The sequence below is a fragment of the Sitophilus oryzae genome, unplaced genomic scaffold (genome assembly GCF_002938485.1).
Source record: "Sitophilus oryzae breed Bouriz unplaced genomic scaffold, Soryzae_2.0 scaffold_1828_pilon_pilon, whole genome shotgun sequence".
In the NCBI taxonomy this organism is placed as follows: Eukaryota; Metazoa; Arthropoda; class Insecta; order Coleoptera; family Curculionidae; genus Sitophilus; species Sitophilus oryzae.
In genome coordinates, this window is record NW_022146533.1 from 59,147 (window position 1) to 81,601 (window position 22,455).

The window sequence follows — 22,455 nt, forward strand, 5'->3', positions numbered from 1 at the left end:
ACCGATCAAAAAAAGAAAAATGCAGTAAAATTGAAGATGTGTCTCGTATGATATAGCATTATATGTAATAATAATACAATGTAAAACTACAAATAAAAGTAATAAAAAGGGATTAATCGTTTTTTACTTCTTCCTTTGCGAGGGTTTATCACACATAAAAAATCCTATAGTCCTTTTAATGAAACATGACTATACAACAAAAACGTACTGAATACAGTAAAATTTTTAGGCAATCACATCCCTTTGATTAACCTTTAATTAACCTTTTTTTTACAAATAAAAGCCATAAAATTGATTGATGTTTCTTTATTTCTCTTTTCTGAAGGTTTTAAAATTAAATAAAATAATCATTTGTATTACCCCATATATTTAAAACTTAATCCATTAAATTTGTATATATAAGCTAAAATAAGTTTATAATAAAGAGTGACATAAAATATACAGTGCAAATTATAACTATATAATATATTTTCTGTTTTTGAATAAGGAAAAAAATATTACTTGCCTATAAAGTAGTTTATATCAGTTCTAGTTTATGCTGAGAAATCATATTTTTATTCTATACATATAAACGTGTTATTTTATCAACCGATATCAGCAAATTATGTATTATTTACCCTGTTATTTAATTCTTTAATGATTTTCGAATATTATCAAATAAAAAACACCCAATATAAATTTTACAGTCCTTTTAACGAAAGTACTTTTAAAAATGTACTAAATACTGTACAATTTTTCTAGGTAATCAAATCCCTTGAGTTAACTTTTACTTGAAATGTACAATCGTAACATTGTTTTTATTATTGGTATTATAAAACCAACGATTCAAATATTCTAAAAATATTAAAACTATATAAACATTTTAGGTAATCTAACATGTTTTGAAAGCTGTGGTTTATTAAAGGTACATTTTGACCATGACTCTCGTGAAATAGACTGTATATAATTAAATGAATAAAAAGTCCCATAATATGATGTTAACTTTTTCTGTAACACTGTATATATAGATAAAAAAAAAATATTTGTAAAAATTAAAACAAAAAAAAATTGCCATATTTTAAAGATTCTCCTGGACATATACAAGACTTGATTTAATCTACTGGGTGGGCGAAAATTCTGTGGGCACCATTACCCTACAGTGCATCTCTCTAATTAAGGGTACAGTATATGCAACACACTCGTCCCATCCAGGTGATCTCCAGGCACTCTCCCTGGTTTCTTTCCTTTTGTTTAAATTTTCGTAACCTTTAAGAAGAATACATGTAGTCAAAAGTGTACAGTACAATCGAAAAAAAAATCGCGTCACAGGCTTCTTCGACGCCGTTTTTTTTCGATCGTGCGGTATTAATAACGTCAAAATCTTACACCAAATGTGATGCACGTTGTACAGTCTTCCGATTTGTGAGAAAAATCCAGCAAAAGCTTCGTCGTTATTTTTTCTAAAGTTGATGGCCCTGGCCCAATTATTGCCCCATTCGATCATGGTTCCTTTAAAACAAAAAATTGTGTTAAATACTACTATGACGCCTTTTTTTTTAAAAAAAAACGTACCTGGTTTAAGTGCGTAACTACGGATCTCGTAGACGTTTTTGGGCTGTCTCAAGACTATTTGAGGCCAGTAACTAAAAGCCAATAAATACTGTAAATGTCTGGCCCTGATAAGTTTGCCTTCTTCTTGTCTCAGTTTCTGATAGTCCTAGAAAATTTTGTTTCGTCAACTAAAAAATTAATCAACCCCCTTTCAAGGAACTTGTTACCAGTTGACACCAAATAACATTGGTGCCAAGTGGTAACAATCTTCTTCCCAGTGTTATCCTTCCTTTAATCACTTTATTATTATGTTTTTTATTTTTTTAAATACTAACCCCATTTGTATCAGTCAATTCATTGAATTTATCAATTTGCTGAAAACCTCCTACAAATTTCCATAAGTGAATAGCCTGATCCTGATCACCAACGTTCACAGTCCAACTTCCAACCAGTTGTACGTTTTTATTCAGACTATCCTGTGAACTTACCCAACCCACAATATTGTTTCTAAAACATAATAAAGAGGTTTAAAACTGCAAAATTCTACCGTTTTTTAAGTTCTTACACATTATTTAGATAGTTTTTTTTCGAGTCCGCCCTGTAATTGTGAGTTTGCAGGGCGTAGATCACCTCTTTGTCGCTTAGCATACGACTGTGACTTTCCTTGGTGGGTTCGATTTTTCTGACGAAAATTTTCGATAGCCAGGCATCGTTTTTAGCGCTGGATGTTGAAATATTCCTAAAATAAAAGGTATTTTTAGGTCCAATGACCCGGCAACAACATTAAACTATGTATAACGATTTATTTTACCCAAATTCTTACCTTAAATTTTGAGGAATCGCGTTGAAACACTTCAACGAGTTGGCCATGGTTCTTGCAACACTCGTTTGTTATTTTTCTAGCCAGTTTTTTGATTATTTTTGAGTATTTTTAAGTACGAAAACAACACGTATCAAGTTACGTATACATGCGGTTTCGAACGATCTGTTTTTTTATCAGCCAATCAACACGAAACATTAACCAACGATAGCTTCTTATCTGTTCTATTTAACTTATATCGTATATATTCAATAATAAAACAATAAAAATTCCTCTGGGAATAGCAAAAATGTTTTTAAAAATTTATATTATATCAAAATATATTACAAAGTCGTTTGAGAACCGCCATGTTTTCAGCAAGTGTTTAACTCTGGTCAGCTGATTTTGACAGTTCGAAATTACGAACTCAGAGATATAGAGGTAATCAGAATGGGCTTCGACGAGTGCGTATCGATAAATTTTCTTACAGCTGAGATCGATAATTAATTACATCGTCTATTGTGAGCTGCTGTGTGTTTGATTCTTCTTCAGGCAGCCTGCTGGCCTGCTGTCCAGCAGCTGTTCATATTCACTAAATCTTTCTTATGGTGTGTTTGTGTTAACTCTTACTCTAGTTGCAATTTTATTGGTTTCCTAATTAATTTTAGTCTTTCTAAAGCTTTAGCTATAGTTAGCTGACCCTGCGGCCCTGCGGGCCACCATTTACCCAGGTGGCTTAGTTTAATTTTTTAGTAACTATCGATATGACATCATTCAGGCTCATTCCTACCCCTATATCTCCGAGAAAAAATCAGCGTTTATCTTCATTTGACATATATCAGCTGGGGGTGGGGAAATGTCAGATTTAGAGGTTATATTTATTTATTTTTGGGCGGTTTTTTAATTACTGCAATTAAAAATCGAAAAAATATTTAAATAATGGGTAAGAAATGTTTAATTTTCTTATTAAACAATTCTAGCTGAGTTTTTACGATTTTTTCAAGCCAATTCAGAGGTCTACAAGTTACAACAGCATCTGTCCTTATTGAAACAAGAGTATTCGAAGCTACAGACCAAGTACCACAATTTGGAAAGTCGGTACGCTTATATAGCAGCAACAAACAATGATTCTACAGAGAACGATATCAGTAACAGTTTTGCATCAAGATTAGTAACGACAATTTCAAAATTATACGATTCAAGCTTGTATAGTGACATTAATATTAAGCTACTAGGTTTGTTAGTACTATTTTACTAGTATAACATAGTTAACATTCTTTTTTTTCATTAGACAAAACATACCCAGCTCATAAAATTGTTTTAACAGCCAGATCAAAGATGTGGGACGAAGAATTCTTGAAAGATAAAGAGGAATTGGATTGGTCCGATATGGATCCACTAGTTGGTCATGCTATAGTTCTATGGCTGTACAAGGTACAATTTTTTAAATTATATTATTTCTATAGATGTTACAAGGTACTATCCACTTTCTTAGAGCGAAGTAAATCACAATTCTGATGAAATAACGTTGCTGTTGATTAAACAAGCATACAGCTTCAAACTGGACAGTTTACTAGAATCTTGCGAGCAGTACCTTATATCTGTGGTCAACATAAGGACTTGCGTGAAATTCTACAGTGTGGCCGAGGAAATTCAAGCTACCAGCTTGAGAGAATATTGTTCAGGTAATGCTTCTTATAGAGAAATTTGGCAGACAAATTTGTTTAAAAGCTCTGAGCACATTTTTTAATGTTTCTTATAATCTCATAACTCTGTGGTTAAAAAAGACAGCATGCTTTCCCATTTAAGTAAGGGACAGTAAGGAAATTGTTGGACATGGTTGTTATGAGATTTTTCCTTGCAAATCTGATATTACTGTCATTTTAAATTCTTTTTTGAGATTTCGATTTTTCAAGGTTTTTTTGACTAATTTGAAATTAAATCTGTGTTTAGTTTAATTAAAACCGCGATTTTCTTTGCAATAAGATGCCATTACCTCTCAATAATCTGATTCAGCAATTATTTTTAACAGGAAAGAAATGATTATTTGATCATTAATTTATTTGAATGAAAAAAAAAAGATTCGAGTTTTTTTATTCGGCACCTTCGCCATTTCGTCAGGAAGAACCTATTGCTAATTTCTAACTCTAAGTTTTATAAGGTAATTCTTTTATAAAATGCCTTAATTTACTTATTCTAATGATGTGCTACATGCTATGATATATTCTATGATGAAAACCTATTTTACAAAACCAATGAATAGGAATAGGCAACTTGTTTCGTCTACTCAATTATTTTAGACAGGAAAGATATTAAAATTACATGCATTTTATTTGACACTTCTTGTCAAATATTTTGACAACGCGCACGTCAACTTTACATTTGATCAGTGCCTTCTATTAAAAGATCAGCCTACGGGCGGACTTTTGTTTACTTCATCAGCTGTACATACTTAGATATTGGGTTAGATTCCGTTTCATATTTTGTCGGTTGATTTTTGGTTTTAACTCTTTGATTTTTGGTATTATTTATTATTGTAGTGCAAAAAACTAATTATTTTGGTGTTGAAGTGACATAAACTACTACCAGATATCTGGTCACTCTCGGTTTCGCATAAAAAAATAGAAATTTTAAAAATTACACGTTGTGCAAGTGATTTAACCTAGAAGTGCCCATACATTTTTTACTTATCGTGATTTTTGGGTGTGTTTTTTAAGACTAACAATTCATCAATAAAGCTTAAGTGGAGTGTGGTTTGGTTGTGTTCCTGGTGGAAAGGATAGTTATTATACTAGGCAGCCTAAAGTGTCCGGAAGAGCAAGAAAAGTGGGTACGAGTTATAAATCAAGAGAATTTTATTGAAAATATCTTTAATAAATTTAAAAATAATATTCTCCCATGATGGTATTAATGAAAACTGGACAATTATGTTTATTTTATTCATATTGTGGAATCTCCACTCCAAGTGTTGCTGGTTCAGCTTCGATAGATTCAAACACGTAAGTAGGTATTATGAACTAGGGAAAAATAAAGAATATGTGTATTAGAGATCATGAAAAAGATTATTATTTTGAGTTCAAATTTTAAAAAAGATTTTTGTAAAGACAAGACTGATACAGTTTAAAAGAAGAATGTGTTTTGTTTGATAATATATAATGTATGTTAAGCATAACATATATTTGTTCAGTAATTTTTAATGAATAGTATTGATTATTTATAATACCAAATTAATATCAAATATTAAAGTGATGGCTGAATACAATATGAATAAAATAACAATAAAATTGGTATATTTGCATAATACAAAATTAAGTTTTAAGAATAAAGGTATTACTAAAAATACTAAGAAATTCATATTTCTTTGTTTTAATTGGTCTAATGTTATTTACATTTTACGTAAGAATTATACCGTATCATCGAAAAAATCGGCGTCTAGTTGGCTTGGAAATGAACATCGATGACATTCCCTAAATAACTGTACACATAAAATAATTAACTAGAATTTTACAATCTTGGAAAATTTGATATTCTTGAACCTTGATTCTAAATATTCTAAATTTTTTGATTTTCTTGGAATTTAGGTTCGGGAAAAACGCTGATTGATTTTTCATTTGGTTTTTCATTATTTTTATTTGGTTTAAAAAAAAAACGGTTCGGCTAACATTATAGCCTCCATCAGTGTTGTGTCATATGAAAAAAATAGTGTCGAATATAATCCAAAAAATTGCATATAAAATATTCACACCACGCACATAATGTTTACTGCGTACTCCATAGTCAATGTAGATAATTTTAGTGTTAAGAATAATAATTTTAAAAAATATGTGGTCATCTTTTGATAAGTTTATATTAGTTTATTAATTGCAGTAAACATTATGAGGTGTGAATTATATTGTATATGTAATTTTTTGGATTATATTCGACACTATTTTTCTCATATGACACAACACTGTGAAGGCTATAGTTAGCCAAAACGTTTTTTTTAAACTAAATAAAAATAATGAAAACCCAAATGAAAACTTAATCAGCGTTTTTCCCGAACCTAAAATCCCAAGAAAATCAAAAATTTTAGAATAATTTAACATATAAAATGCCAGCGATCTTCATTTCATAGCCATCGCTGACGCCTTTTTTAGATAATATTGTATTATTTGTAAATATAATTTTTCGAACATTGATACTTGCAAAATATACATATAAATTTTGTGAATGCAAATAATAATACATCACTATTAGTAGATATTAAATGTTTTTTGTTAAATTAGATCGATTTTCAAACCCCAAAATTTAAAATATATTTACATTTTACCCATTATCTTATGTACCTATACATTATTTAATTTGTACATTGTAAAACATTTGCTGCATTTGTATGGTTCATAGTTTATTTGCCAAAGTATTTATTACTATAAAAATGTTGTAGTTATTAACTGTATATTATGTATATTTCATTTAAACTATATCATTTTTAAAATACAAACCAAAAATCTGAGGAATAATTATGTTTTCCATGTATTCTACAACATATTTATTAATCCGTTATATCTAACTAGCGTGACGTCATAAATATCGCCCGTAGGCTGATCTTTTAATAGAAGGCACTGATTTGATATTAATTTCAGAGAGAGCAAAAAAAGTAATGTAATTTAATTTCATGTAATTTTTTTAGGTTTAATTTCAACGCATTGGGACGACCTAAATTCAACAGATTTCGAACACATGAGCGGACCCTTATTGTACCAAATGCTGAAGAATAAAGCGCAGTTGCCGCTTCATAGCGCTGTCAGATTGCAGAGAGAAGACGTAGTGTTTCTGTGTCTAGTTGAAAATTCTAGCAGGGTAAGTTTCAGTATTATTTTAGTCTAATATTTCCCCACTAACTTAAAAGGATACAAGGACGCTTAAGACCCATAATATAGGGGGTCTGGAGTAAAATCTGTGACGTTAGAATTACGGGACGCCATTTTTTTGGTGCCAAACAACGGGAGTTACATTTTTAATAGTTTTTTTGAGTGCAGTGGATTTTGTATAAAATGTATTGCCATGGTAACGGGTCCTTGTATTCTTTAGTTATTGGACAAAATAAAACAAAAATCGTAATAATTATATTAAAAACATATTATTTATTATGGCACATGCAGTGGACCTATGTATAGTCAAAAATGACTATATTCATATCATACAAATCACAATTTCATAAAATTTAATCATTATTAAATATGAGAAATGCTAAAATTTTCTAATTAGGTATGTCTCGAGTTGAAAAAAGATAAAAATCTATTAAAATAAAACTTCACAGCCACATTATAATCAAACATGGAATAGATATATACAAAAGTAAGTTTCCTTTAGGGATAAAGGCATTATTGCATAAGTCTCCTTTACAGTAACAGTGTTCAATAAAGGGGGTTCTCAGCCCTTTGTCTTTGGTAGTTTTACACCCTTCCACGTAGGGTTCCTCCACTTCAATTTCCTGGTGCCACTTGCCGTTTCTTATTTTTTGCGTCCGGTACATCTGCAGGGCGCAGTCCCTCTCAGTTCCGTTGATTTGTTCTACAAAAATTCAATATTCAAAAATACAATTATAAAGGGTGCGTCTTAAATAAGTTTTTTTCGCAAGAAACATGTCGAAAATCGTGCATTTTTTTTAAATTTTCCTGTATATTTTAGTTCACCGCAAATTTTCTCATGGTATAATTTCATAATCTCAGATATTACCATGTTACCAAATTTCAAAGTTTACATTTCTTTTATCGATATCTACCGGCCGTGAAAATATTTGCACTTGTTTAAGACTCAATCTCTATATCCAAGAATTTTTTTTGCGACAGGATACGCCACTGCTTTACGTATTTAATGCTATACAGGGTGTCCAGTGCAGAGGTTGATTTTTCGTCAAAAAATTATGGAAAAAACTTCCTATAAACATGAGTGTGGAAATGCGTAATTTTATAAACAATTTTTTACATGTTTATACGAACTTTTTTTCGTAGTTTTTGATAAAGAATCGCCCTGTATATTTATCGATTTTTTTTAACAAACGAGAGAACTTATTTATAATATTATGATTATAACTTAATAACTAGTTATTTGTCATTATAAATCATATTTTACCTTCGCCAATTTTACTATGGGTATTTTTTTTCATACAGTACGTAGAATAAGGACAGTCCACTATGAATTTGTCGGAATAATCAAAACCATTACACAGACTCTCGCCAGTGGTGTAGATATTTTCAGCAAAAATACATTTATAGCATTGTATGGCTCTTGTATATAATATACCTGAAAAATAAATCAAAACGAAATAGTAAAAATAACAATAATTATTATTTCCAGATTTTTATTATTATTTATTTTCCTTAGCTATCAATAATATGTAGAACAATAATAATTAATAAATAATTTAATATTTTCTAAAAGTTATAACTGGTTATTTATTCTCCGATTGAAGATGAAAGTATCTGGTCCATATATATTAAAAAAATTCAGTCGTGTTAACCTTTGGCTGTAAATAAAGAACAAGGTCATTTTAAGGCGATTGTAAAAAAACAAGAGCGATCTAAAAAACAATTTAAAATTACCATAGGTTAATCGGATTTGTTATTAGAGTTATTTATTGCTTTTTAATATCCGCCTATAGTTTGAAACAAGTCAGATTTTAGATTTTGTCGCTAAATTTGTTATACAGTTTAGAAAATAAACAATTCGAGATACATTACGAAGATCTTAGTTACATTTCCATGCGATTTGAGTGAACTATACGAACCTTGAAAGTATTTGAAATGAAATAATAGTGCAGTCAATCATTCAGAACGTCCAGTTTGTTCACTGACATTTTGTCAATCGTAATTGCAACTCGATTTCGTAGTATAAATTACAATGTTCCCTACTACGCTACGTAATTACTCCGAGTAACAGTTAAAAAACAATTAAAATCCGTTCCTTGATTTGTTTAACTAAAATCGCCTCAAAGTATAATTATTCCTTTTACTCTCAATAGTAGCGGATAAAAAAATAGGGTTGTATACAGGGTGGTCATATAATATATTCTACAGATAAAAATAATTTAGAAAGTTTCATACATTTTTCTAGAAAAATTATTATCGGGTAACCAACAAGTCAGCATGTTTATTTTTCGAAATTACTCCCCGGCACAAAATTCCACCACTAAAAATTCGACTAAAGTTTGATGTTTCATAACTTTTTATTTTGTAATCCGATTTTCATGATTATAGTATTAGTATAAAGATAAATTTATTGGCATTCATTTTTATTATTTTAATGGCTTATATCCTTCGGTTTGGTGGATCTATACCGAGGTAAATCAAAACGTTGTTTTTTGCAAAAAATTTAAAACACCCTGTGGAAAAAACGAGACGGGCATTTTGGATAAAAAAACACTTTCCTGTAATCTTAGATGTATTCCTAACATGTCATTTTTTGAATTATCCCATTATTTCTATTCTTTTATGAGCTACACATTTTTAAGTAAAGTATTGATTTCAGAGATTCTTTTATTGACAAAAACAATAATTTTATAATAATTTTAATAGTATATATTCACCTATCGCAGCAGTAACAGCTCGTGGTTCGTCGTATCGGATGAATAAGGGTAACTACCCTTGATCTATAGCTTGATATACTACCCTTGATCTATGGCTTGATAAATATCATCATAAATATCAAGTTCTAGAATAAAATGATAGATCAGATGATAAATATCAAGCTATAGATCAAGAAAACCCTCTACAAGAGCTAATCCTCCGTTAATGCTAGCCATAGCTCTTGTAAAGTTTGTGGTGGAATAGGACGACGACGAACAGCTCTTTTAAGTTCATCGCACAAAAAATCAATCGACCTCAATCCAATCGTTCGATTGGATTGTTCTGTTTTTTTTTTTCCAAAATACCCGTCCCGTTTTTTCCACAGGATGTCTTGAATTTATTGCAAAAAAACGAAGTTTTGATTTTCCCCGTTATAAACCCACCTAATCGAAATATATAAGCCATTAAAATAATAAAAAATAATGCCAACAAATTTATCTACAAACTAATACCATAATCATAAAAATGGGATTACAAATTAAAAAGTTATGAAACATCAAACTTAGTCAAAATTTTAGGGTTGGCGGAATTTTGTGCTGGCGAGTTTTTCAGTTAGTTCAGAAATTAGTTGGAAAAACCCGAAATCAAAATGAAACTTCTACACCCTGTATCTCCGCAACAAAGCATTTTGGTACTTTTTTTTATTTTTATTTGCAGAATACAATAATTCGGGCCGCCCTGTATACAGGCGTCTGTTAATTTTCGAACATTAGCCTTGATTTTTTGTTTTAAACTATATATAGGCTTTATGTAAATTAATGTCTGCTAGAAACAAGTTAGGTATAATTAATTGGCGTGGTACTAATATTTGTTATTTATTCGTAAAAATAAACGAATTGCGTATATATTAAGGGTACGGTACGGTTAAAAGTGGACATTGTATTGCATTTTGCGACTAATTCTGGTAAAATGAAAGTTACACGCCCTCGTTTTGATAATTTGAAACGTTTTGAGTCGAATGGCGTGCAAAACGAACTAAAACATTATATCACTGTCACAAATATAATTAATTACATTAGGTAATTTGATTAGAGTTGCGTAGAGGACGTTTAAATTTCACGAAATTCGTGTAATTACCCCATTTTAGGAGATTATTAAAAAATCTCTGATATTTCTTAATTTTTTTTTTCATTTTTATACGACCTCGAGTCTGGGACACCCTGTATACCCTATATCCTGAATTAATCGCCATATAATTATCGCAACACTTCATTATTCTTAGTATTCAATTGTTATCCGTATCCGGACACAATATAAACCATAAAAATGGCGATAGTACGTTCGTATTTTTTATTGTCAGAGGTCATTTGCTTTATCGAGCTATACAGAGCTAAAAAAATATGGAAATATGTGTATTATTTAGGCACGTAACTTGATATGGACGGTACCAAAAGTACTCCCCGGCGCAAAATTCCGCCACTCTAAAAAATTGACTAAGTTTGATGTTTCAAAACTTTTTATTTTGTTACCCGATTTTTATAGATTTATTGGCATTATTTTTCTTATTTTAATGGCTTATATTCTTCGGTTAGGTGGGTTTATACCGGGGTAAATCAAAACGTTGTTTTTTGTAGTAAATTCAAAACACCCTGTGGAAAAAATGAGACGGAAATTTTGGTTAAAAAACACTTTCCTGTAATCTTAGATGTATTCCTAATATTTAATTTTTTTAATTATCCCATTATCTCTATTCTTTGATGAGCTACATATTTTTATTTATTATTTTATTATTTTTAAGTAAATTATTGATTTCAGAGATTCTTTTATTGACCAAAACAATAATTTTATAATAATTTTAATAGCGTGTATGTCCACCTCTCGCAGCAATAACAGCTCGAGGTCTTCGTTGTATCGAATGAATAAGGGTAGATATTCTTTGTTGATCTATAGCTCTTGTAAAGTTTGTGGTGGATTAGGACGAAGAGACGCACAGCTCTTTTAAATTCATCGAACAAATGTTCGATTGGATTGAGATCGGGACTACAAGGAGGACATTCCAATCTTCGTAGTCCAAACTCATCCAGGTACTCGTTAACTACTCGTACTCCTAACTCGTTACCCCGCGCAACGTGGGTCCTGGCATTATCATGCATCAGTATCAACTGATTTCCAATGAAAGGAGCAAATGGAACTACAATTTCTTGGAGGACATCCTCAATATAACGGTGGGCATTGAGAGCTCCATTTTCAACAAATTCAAGATTGTAAATATTTCAGTACTTTATTTAAAAATGTGTAGCTCATAAAAGAATAGGGATAACAGAATAACTCATAAAACGAAATGTTAGGAATACACCTAAGATTACAGGAAAGTGTTTTTTATTCACAATGCCCAACCCTTTTTTCCACAGGATTTTTTGAATTTATTGCAAAAAACGTTTTGATTTACCCCGGTATAAACTCACCTAACCGAAATATTATAAGCCATTAAAATAATAAAAAATAATGCCAACAAATTTATCTACAAAGTAATACCATAATCATAAAAATCGGATTACAAATTCGAAAATTATGAAACATCAAACTTAGTCAAACTTTAGGGTGGCGGAATTTTGTGCCGGGGAGTTTATAAATGGATTGTATGTTTTAATATGACTAAGAATATTCTTATTGAAAAAGAAACATATTAAAAAATAATAAATCAGGAATTCGAGTCAGTTTCGATATATTTAAATATCAATTTTTTTTCGTATCTACATCCGAAAAAATAGTAATTTTGAGGTCGATGTCCCCCTTTTATTTTTGTTACTAAATCAAAACTTCTGTTGGGGCGGTAATTGTAACTAATAAGATCACACTCTGTACAATAATATAGGCCCGCGTCCTATAAAATCCGGAAATAGATGATAAGCAGTCGTTTGTACGTGACCTAAAGGTCCTAACTCATGTTTGTCCAGGGGCGTACACAGTTTTTTTCTCCCTACCCCTCTATATCTCTAAATATACTTACACTGGACTATTAATAATAATAGTAATAGGACAGAACTGTAACCACTATGCCATGCCATAATATCACCGCACCAACACCATTAGATCCCACGCAATAACTTGAAGATGGGTTCCTCGAAACCCATTTATAAAATTGATAGACTTGGTTGTATATTTCTTCACTTTCATCTGGTATTATTCATCTTGTATTATTAAAATGTCAGGTCAGGTGTTTGTTGTTATGAAATGCCAAGCTGCAATCCAAATTTAATTAGAATTATTTAATTTTTAAATTAATTAAAAGTATTTCAACATGTTGCAATTAAAGAAAAGTACCTATTACATTAATACCTATAATTAAAATTATATTTATTTATGCTATATCTGATTTTTTTTTTGGTTTGTATGTATTTTTTTCGTGTATAACTTTTCTGTTTTCAACTTCTATAACAGGATAGCCTAATTACACTTATCCTTGGCTTCAAAAAATAATATTGGCTGTTAAGTGAGATTCTATATATCTACTTTTTCAAATTCCTAGATATTATTAGTATATATTTTGTGTTTACATTATATTTTACTGCAACAAAATTGCGGTTTTGTTAAAAAAAATCACAAGCAACTATTAAATCAAAAAGTTGTCTATAAATAGATGTAAATAATAATAATACTAAATAAATAATGTAATCTATTAATTCTAATCATATTTTGAATTCGGTATTTTTTTCAAAACGCTGTGAATTTATGTCATAGATTTATGTCAAATTGATAAGAAAATTCTACTTACTAATCAATAAGACTTAAAATTATTGGTGATGAAATATAAAATACAATGTTTTAGAAACCATTTTTCATTAAAACTACAAATCTCAATTTACTGGTTATTTAAATTTTGTTATTTTTGATTAAAATTTCTTAATGATTAAAACGGCGGGCGCACAGCTTCGAGAGGAATTTATTTATTTTTCTTTTAACACAAAATTCTCGCAGTTTGAGTTAAATATAGCACGAATTGCCAAAGATTTTCAAGATATTTTATACATTAACTCGTAAAATCATTCAAAAAATATTTCCTATAGTTAATTTTTCTTTACCAAAAAGGTGTTGATATAATATATTTAAATTCTAAATACCCCTACCTGTTAAAATATATTATAAAATATAGCACTTTCTCACTATGTATTACTTAAAAAAGCTGTTTTAACTAATTTTTTTTAATGTTGAACAATATTTTAATTTATATGTATTGTTTTATTTAATGATAACGTAATTATTTATTGTTTTTATTCGCTGTTCATGTTTCGATAGTCTATAAACGACTACGCGATACGCTGGATCGTAAACAAAATCGAGTTTTAAATGCGCGGTTGTCGCATTTAAGCGCTTTACCATTTCTTAAATAAATTAATAAATGTTACGTAGTTTTTATATGCTAATTTCTAACACTTTTGTTTCTGGTATACCACATAACTTCATAGAACGAAAGATTTATATACACAGTGTTCAGAATAATACAAGGATATAAAATAATAAACAAATAAACTAAAAATATTTATTTATTTTTGCACTTTTGACGCAGTGGCTTCATATGTTATTACATGATTTTTCTGTGGAATCTGTAAAAAAATCTGATCTACTTAAAGAGTGTTAATATTGGCAACAATGTTGGGGATCCGTGCTGAAATTTTTCAGGACATAGCAAGCATTCCTGAAAGAAGATTCAAGAGAGTTTCTTATTTCCGCCAACGGTTGAAACTTATACAAATTATGGACGATTTTTTAGTTACGAATCATTTTTAGTTTATACAGGGTGCGTCTGAACAAGTGTCTGATATTTCTCAGGGTGATTTTTCAAGTATTTTTATCGGACCATGTTTAAAAATAACCTGTATATACAGGGTGTCCCAGTACGAGAACGCACACTACAGGAATATTTTTTTTTATTCTATTTCAAAGATAACACTCCTAATTTATTAATAAATTATTAAATTGTAGGAAAAGACATATTTAAAAAATGATGATATTTTGTTATAAAATAAATATAACACAGCACTCTGTATAAATCCTGGAAATCAATGTCTGTAAAAACCGAATAATTTTTTTGACAAGCGTTTTTATTATAGTTTTAATACGGTATTCTCAATAAATTTTGCTATAAAAGGATTGGCGGAAACCGTCTTCGTAATAAAAACGGCGTCGTACAGGCTAGCTATGACGTCATAAAGCTAAAGGACATCGTCTGGCGCTTTTAAATTATCCGTGAGTCATTTCCAATGTCCGTTTCTTTGTACAGGGTGATCCACGCACGCCTGTTGTGATACTTTATCTTGTAAAGAAGCAAAAAATATGTACAGTCCATTTCACTATTTAAAAACAATGTTGTGTGAGGAATATTTCGATTATCATTGTATATTATTGATATTTCATTATTAATTGTTATTGTACATACAAGATTGTAATGTGCAAATAGCTACTATGAAAAAATAACGGTTACCTCCAGGGATGTGATTACCTGAAATTTTTGTACAGTATTTATTACATTTTTAATATGAACTTTTTTTCATATCAACGAAAGTATGAGCGATCTGAAATATCCCAGGGAGGTGATGAGCTAATATTTCCGTACCATATTTAGTACATTTTTAATATGAAAGAATATTCAATATTTAATATGAAAGAAGTTTCAACTTATACAGGTTGTCCCAGAAATAAGTACAAGTATTTTAACTGGTAGTATAGTTCAACCCCAGAAACACGCCTATGAGGTTTTTTTCGCGAAAATTTTTTTCTGAAAATTCGAAATTTTTTGGAAATTTTTTAGTTTTTAGTTAAAAAAACATAATTTCTTGATAATATGGCAACATAGGTATTAGATTAAATTTACAAGAAAGAAAATCCAGAAAAGATCCAGTGGTTCTCAAAATTTTAGCAAAAAATCATTTTTTGCTAAACTCCGTTATTTTGGACTTATTTGAAAAACGATAAAGAGAAAATATGTTTCTTATATCGGGATCTACCAGCCCTTAAAATACTTGCACTTACTTCTGGGACACCCTGTATAATAAAGAGGATGTTAATGTATAATACCTAAAGTAATTTTTTTAATATGAAAGAATAGAGTTTCAATTGTATATTTCAAAGTTTGAACGATTCGAAAAATCCAAAGGATGTGATAACCTAAATTTTTTGTACCAGTTCTAGTACATTTTTTAATATGGCCGTGTTTTTACAGTTATCCGATATAGTGAACATTTGGTCTCAGCAAGGCGACCTACCTCTGGAACTGGCACTAAAAAGTAAAAACGGAAGCATAGCGGCAACACTGGTCCAACACAATGCCGATATTAATCTCAGAGATATAGATGGCGAACCGCTGTTGCACAGGGCCATTAAAAGGGACGACAGTTTTGGCGTTTTGTTTTTGTTGGAGTCTAACTGCGATGCCACTCTATCTTCTAGGTATCTATATTGTATTTTATTGTTATATATTAATATATTTATTTAGTACATTTATTTCATAGAACCGGAAACGATACAGCCCTACATTTGGTGGCCGGTTCTCCAGGTTTAGAGGATTCCGTCAAAATTGCCGAAAAATTGTTGAACAAAAACCTGAACGTAGATTGTCAGAATAAGCTCGGCTTCACCGCGCTTCATATATCGATACAAGCCGACAACAGCGCCATTTTCGATCTGCTACTTCGACAAGTTAGTCCTAGATCGAAAAAAAAATGGCGTCAAAACCGTCTTTGACGCCGTTTTTTTATCGTACTTTATATATTTTATTAATATATTTTAGGAACAAATAAACGTAAATTTAAAAACAGTAGACGAGCATACTCCACTCTACTATGCATTGCTAAAGTACGAACTGGACGTTACACACTACGCGGAAGTTTTGCTGGCCCGCGATGCGCAGACGGATCCCTTATACTCTTCCCACGCCTGCGCTGATCTACTACAGACCCTAATAATACAGGGTAGTACGAAAGCGGCTGCTCATTTAGCTGGTCACGTGCGTAATTTGAATCACGTGAACGTGGAAGGCGAAACCGCTCTACACTTGGCCTGTGAACGGGGATACGATGAATTGACCGGTACACTGGTAAATCATAGCCTCTAGTCGGGTGAAATATGTCAAATAAAGACAGCTCACGTCAAAAATGTCACAATTTAGGGTATTTGTTTATTATCTGTAGACTTTAAGGTTGATGAACATATTATTTAACGAAAAAAAAAAGAAACAACATACAAGGTGGCATAAGTTGTCTTTATAACTATTTCGATCGACGCCTAATGTATTAAGGCACCCACACACTAAAGGTTATTTTGCTCGGTTTTAACCGTACAGTTAAAAGTACGTTCAATAAGATTTTAGAACGTACGGGTAAAACTGGACCGCAAAATACTCACGTACACTGACGTTTTTAACTGTACAGTTCTACCCGTACGGTTAAAACCGTTCGAAATAACGTTAAGTGTATGGGGACCTTTAATCATTTTTTCTTCAAGGTTAAATTGGGAGCCAATCCAAATCTCTTGACCAACGAGTTAAGACAGTCCCCTCTACACTATGCGGTGAAGAATAACGCATCTGAATGTATAGAAGCCTTGATTGAACATAATAAAATGATTGAGGAAGGAAGTAACGGCGAAGAAAGCAGGTAAAGTAATATTTTTTCTATTATTATTATTATTATTACTCGAAATGTGATATGCGCTCAGAGATATAGAGGTAATGATATAGATATATAGAATGAGCTTCATCTACGGGGGAGATCAAAATGTAATAATAACTTTTTTTTTTAGTTTTTTTGCCTCCCCCTTTTGTACTACCATAAATGGAATTTCTCATTCTCCCTACCTCTCTACAGGGTGGTCCTAACTGTATTTCGGAAACTTCGCCATCATGTATATCAAAAAATGCTTAGTTTCTGAGATATAGGGTGTGGAAGTTTCATTTTTATTTCGATTTTTTTCAAATAACTTCTGAAGTAACGTCAACATTTGGATGAAAATTGGTGTCTGGGAGTTTTTTGACGTGGGAAATTTGATTTTGATGCCAATATGACTCCTACTTGTAGAGGGCGCCACCTACATATTTCGTAAATGTATATTTTTTTACTCAGCAGTTTTATACAGGTATGGATGAAAAGTTATTACTCTGCAAACTAGTTAAAGCATATGTAGGTGGCGCCCTCTACAAGTAGGAGTCATATTTACATAAAAATCAAATTTCTCATGTCCAAAAACTCCCACACCAATTTTCATCCAAATATTGACGTTACTTCTTAAGTTATTTGGAAAAAATAGAAATAAAAATGAAAAAAATAAAATTCTACACCTTAATTTCTACTCCGAAATTAAGCATTTTATGACATACATTTATACAAACTTTTTTACTTATTTTAATTTCCAGAATATGCTGCCGAAGTTTCCGGCATACAGTTCGGACCACCCTGTATATCTCTGAATAGAATACCGGAATCTAACACTATTACTAATTATTTCAGATTACTACAAGTTAATTTTAATCTACGCGACATATACGGGGACACCGCGATAAGTTTAACGTTGAACGAGGGTTATAACGACCTGGTACCGATTCTAATCAAAGGGAATGCGGACATCAACGTGAGGAACGGCAAAGATTTCACCCTTTTGCACCAATCGATCATGAAGGAGGATTCGAAAACCGCCATCTTCCTTCTGGAACAGGGCGTCGATATCAACGCGAAAACCCCCGAAAACGAGACGCCCCTGCAACTGGCCATCCACTGTAGATTGGCCGATGTTGTGGACGCTCTTTGCACCAAAGGAGTCGATATGTCCGCCCCCGACAGGTTAGGCAACTGCGCCTTATGGGCAGCACTAAATTCAGGTATTTATCCGATCCAAATATATTATAAGACTACATTGCTAGTACCGCATTTACACAATGAGTGAAAAGGGAAGCCAAGGAAAAGAAATAGGAATATCAAGCTTGCACAAGTCTATCCTTTTGGTTCAACAGGATTTTCGTGCGCACGCGCCAAATAAAACGATCTGATACGTCTACTTCATCGCTGAACGCTGTCACCTGCCCGCGCACTATTTTAAATTCTAAATATTAATAACGTCTAATATATTATTTTTTTATTGGTAATGGCATTATTTCAACCTGTTATTTTAGATATTCATCATATCTATTCGTTTCTTGTTTTTGTTTAATTATGTCAGAGATTAAATATAAATTTATAAGTAAAGGCGCGAATAGTCAGACGCTAAATTGATTTACGTGGTAGATTAGAAACTTAGAAAACTACTTCTATTGGTTAGTATGAAATAAATCAACTGTTTGCGTAGTTCAATGCTGTTGAACAAAAAGGACTGACTTATGTGGTTCATCTCAAAAATTTGGCTTCAATTTCTGTTCCTTACTAGCAATATACATCCGATCTGACGATATTACAACTGAACTTTTCAAGCGAAAGTTCAAGTCCGAGGGATGGGATTACTTAAAATTTTTGTACGATATTTAGTACATTTTTAGAACGAGTGTATTTTTTCAGGCCAAGAAAATATCGCGAATATTTTGGTGCGTCACGGGGCGGATACCGACTGTTGGAACGACGGTCCCGAGGGATGTAAGCAGACCCTTTTGCATCGAGCGCTCGACGAAAACAACGAAGAAGCGGCCGTATTCCTAATCAAAGCCGGCTGCGATTTGGACTCTCCCCGCATGCCCAGCTCCGACGCCGTTGGAGGGGAATGCGGGGAGGCTGGCAGGGACGGTATGACCCCCCTCCACTTGTGCTGCTCGTGGGGCCTGGAACCCGTAGCGAGGTAAATTCGTATATACGTATAAAGTGGGGTCCACACGCGACGACTTATCGTACGATTTGCTTGCGTTTGCGACAAAATATTGCAGATTAAACATACACAGACCAAATTATAACTACTTCATCTGTACAGTAAGTCGTTTATTGTGGACCCCGCTTTAGCGTAACGTTTATTATTTACATGCACGTTTTAGAGCTTTGATAGAGCACAGAGCCAACGTGAACGCTAGAGACGCCGAGTTAAAAACTCCGCTACATGTCGCTATAGAGAACCAGAACGACGAAATAATTTCTTTGTTGCTAAGCGTGCCGGAAATAGATCTCACCCTGTGGGACAAGAGTGGATTGTCGCCGTTTGCTGCAGCTCTAACGTCAAGGTGAGTAAAAAACTGTCAAAAATTACAACAAGGGGTGTTATTACCAAATATTTTTGTACGATATTTAGTACATACAATAATATTATTTTTGGTTTTATTACAGAAATCATAAGGCCGCTCAAGCTATTGTTGATAAGTTACCGTCCGCTCCGGAACAATTTGATCTAAAGGGCCAGAACTTTCTTCACGTGGCCATTAAAAAAGGGGATATCGAGAGTGCCGTGTTTTTATTGGCCGTCCAAGTCGACGTCAATTCTAGGGTGCAAGATGCGTTACTGACGCCACCTATACATTTGGCGGCGAAATACGCCAACGAAACGCTGGTGAGGAGTTTAATTTTGGCGGGAGCAAGGGTAAGTTTACGTTCGACTTCTGTATATTTCAATTATTGTTGGTCGCTCCGTATCATTATCTAAAGCGTTATATACAGGGTGTCCAAATACAGTTTGGGCCACCCTGTAGACGCAACGAACGTTTTTTAATATAAAAAAATCTGAATTAGGTTGACGATAGAGACTCCCAGAGACGTACAGCTCTTCACATAGCCTCAGAGGCTGGAAATGCACCGGCTGTGAGCGCCTTGCTTCAAAACAACGTGGATTTTGACGCAGTAGACGTGGCCAATGACAATGCTCTTCACATAGCTGTCAGGTATAGTGATGATGAAACGTTTTTCGCTCTCGGAAATGTTATAAAAATATTTTTTTTTATTTACAGGGAAGGACATCTGAACGTGGTTAAAACTTTGTTAACTGAGTCGTCTATAAATGCGGAGCACGTCAATTTAAAGGGAAGAAACCCTCTGCACGAGTTGTGTTACTATGCCAAAGAAAACGCCGCAGCAATTTGCGAGTTTTTCCTCGAGTGTATGCCGGATTATCCGATTAATACGCCGGATATAAATGGGAATTCGCCTCTTTTACTGGCCTACATGAAGGGAAACGGTCAATTGTGCAGGTATTTTTTTTGTACGGTATTTAGTACATTTTTAATTATATTTAGTACATTTTTAATTATATTTAGTACATTTTAATGATATTTAGTTCATTTTTAAGATATTTAGTAAATTTTAGTAATATTTAGTACATTTTTAAATTATATTTGGTTTATTTTAATGATATTTAGTACATTTTTAATGATATTTAGTACATTTTTAATTATATTTAGTAGTTTTTTATGATATTTAATACATTTTTGATGCTATTTAATGTTATTAAGACTTCATTTCGATGTTTTTTTTTCAGAGTTTTGGTAAAATCGAACGCTTGTTTAGCCGTGGAAAATCTGGACAAGATTACGATATTCAATTATCAGGTTGCCAGCAAACAATTGCTGACTAGATTGCTGGATCAGTTAAATCAACCGGCACCGTGGACTAGTACCGAAAACTGTCAGGAATGTGGTAAAGGTAAATAGGAATTTTCCTGTAAATACATTTATGTAGACGACGATTCAAGGTTCAAAAAAACAGTGAAAAACAACTCTCAAGGGATGGTACTACCTAAAAATTTTGAACGGTATTTAGTACATTTTTAGAACAGCCCCCAAATACATACAACATGATTGAAAAAACACGGCGTCAGCGATGGCTATGAAATGAAGATCACTGTCATTTTGTATGTAAAATTATATGGGAAATGTCATCGATGTTCATTTCCAAGCCAACTGGACGCCGTTTTTTTTTCGGTCAACAATGCGTTAGAAAAGGAAACTTTGGATTTTCATGTCTTTCAAGGGTTGTAGTTAACTATAATTTTTGTACGATGTCTTGTACATTTTTTACCTTGAATAACCGTCATCTTTTAGTGAAAAGGACTGTGTATATTTAGTCAATCTTGCAGGTTTTACCATGACGATAAGGAAACACCATTGTCGACATTGTGGCCGAGCTCTGTGTAACAAATGCAGCGATCAGGAAGTACCCATCGTCAAATTCGGCGAAAACAAACCGGTACGCGTATGTCAAGTGTGTTTCAATATATTGAAAACGGGTACTACCTAATTCGAAACTGTAATAAAGTAATATAACATGTCTGAACATAAAGAGTAACAAATTTTGTAATTATTATAGGTATATCTTGAAAATCATTCCATTTAAATAAAATACGTTAATATATTATTATGTTTATTATAGAATTTTCATTATATATATATTTAATTTAGGTGCCATTCTTTTAGATATTTAACTATAGTTGTCATTTTTTAGTTAGTTGCATAAAATAGATATCATTATTTTAAAAATACACTGTTTTTTTTACTTCTTTTTGTTTTAATTTAAATGCTTTGCGTCCTCCCTAAATCCTAGAAGATTTATCGATTTATTGATTTATCTATTTATTGATTTATCTATTTATTGATTTATCTATTTATTGATCTATCTATTTATTGATTTA

General features: G+C 32.0%; 3 protein-coding genes across 3 annotated transcripts; 1 reads left to right on the plus strand and 2 right to left on the minus strand.

The window, feature by feature from the left end:
- Positions 1-346: 346 nt before the first annotated feature.
- Positions 347-2,710, minus strand: LOC115883212 (protein NipSnap). The gene is made up of 6 exons (XM_030901535.1): positions 2,354-2,710; positions 2,096-2,269; positions 1,866-2,037; positions 1,552-1,696; positions 1,366-1,488; positions 347-1,245 (listed from the first exon to the last, which is right to left on the minus strand). The coding sequence occupies exons 1-6, from the start codon at positions 2,398-2,400 to the stop codon at positions 1,097-1,099; spliced, it is 810 nt and encodes a 269-aa protein (XP_030757395.1). The 5' UTR covers positions 2,401-2,710; the 3' UTR covers positions 347-1,096.
- Positions 2,711-3,180: 470 nt separating this feature from the next.
- LOC115883192 (rabankyrin-5) lies at positions 3,181-22,216 on the plus strand. Its single transcript, XM_030901508.1, has 17 exons — positions 3,181-3,272; positions 3,334-3,564; positions 3,621-3,763; positions 3,825-4,014; positions 6,999-7,168; positions 16,097-16,323; positions 16,386-16,572; positions 16,664-16,969; positions 17,377-17,528; positions 18,378-18,745; positions 19,416-19,689; positions 19,880-20,062; positions 20,166-20,415; positions 20,565-20,713; positions 20,780-21,019; positions 21,307-21,470; positions 21,904-22,216. Exons 1-17 carry the CDS (start codon positions 3,269-3,271, stop codon positions 22,062-22,064), a joined length of 3,399 nt encoding a protein of 1,132 aa, XP_030757368.1. The 5' UTR covers positions 3,181-3,268; the 3' UTR covers positions 22,065-22,216.
- On the minus strand, positions 7,433-14,195 carry LOC115883193. Its single transcript, XM_030901509.1, has 4 exons — positions 14,004-14,195; positions 12,887-13,118; positions 8,444-8,614; positions 7,433-7,882 (listed from the first exon to the last, which is right to left on the minus strand). Exons 2-4 carry the CDS (start codon positions 12,942-12,944, stop codon positions 7,623-7,625), a joined length of 489 nt encoding a protein of 162 aa, XP_030757369.1. The 5' UTR covers positions 12,945-13,118; positions 14,004-14,195; the 3' UTR covers positions 7,433-7,622.
- Positions 22,217-22,455: the final 239 nt, after the last annotated feature.

Coding starts and splice junctions, on each gene's coding strand:
- LOC115883212 (XM_030901535.1), bottom strand. CDS start 2,400: ATGGCCAACTCGTTGAAGTGTTTCAACGCGATTCCTCAAAATTTAAG. Junction 2,038..2,095: donor AAAAACTATCTAAATAATGT/GTAAGAACTTAA, acceptor ATTATGTTTTAG/AAACAATATTGTGGGTTGGG. Junction 1,246..1,365: donor CAACGTGCATCACATTTGGT/GTAAGATTTTGA, acceptor TTCTTCTTAAAG/GTTACGAAAATTTAAACAAA.
- LOC115883192 (XM_030901508.1), top strand. Junction 20,416..20,564: donor TAATTTTGGCGGGAGCAAGG/GTAAGTTTACGT, acceptor AATCTGAATTAG/GTTGACGATAGAGACTCCCA. Junction 20,714..20,779: donor GCTCTTCACATAGCTGTCAG/GTATAGTGATGA, acceptor TTTTATTTACAG/GGAAGGACATCTGAACGTGG.
- LOC115883193 (XM_030901509.1), bottom strand. CDS start 12,944: ATGGCATGGCATAGTGGTTACAGTTCTGTCCTATTACTATTATTATTA. Junction 8,615..12,886: donor ATTATTATTAATAGTCCAGT/GTAAGTATATTT, acceptor TTTATTTTTCAG/GTATATTATATACAAGAGCC. Junction 7,883..8,443: donor CCATAGTAAAATTGGCGAAG/GTAAAATATGAT, acceptor GAATTTTTGTAG/AACAAATCAACGGAACTGAG.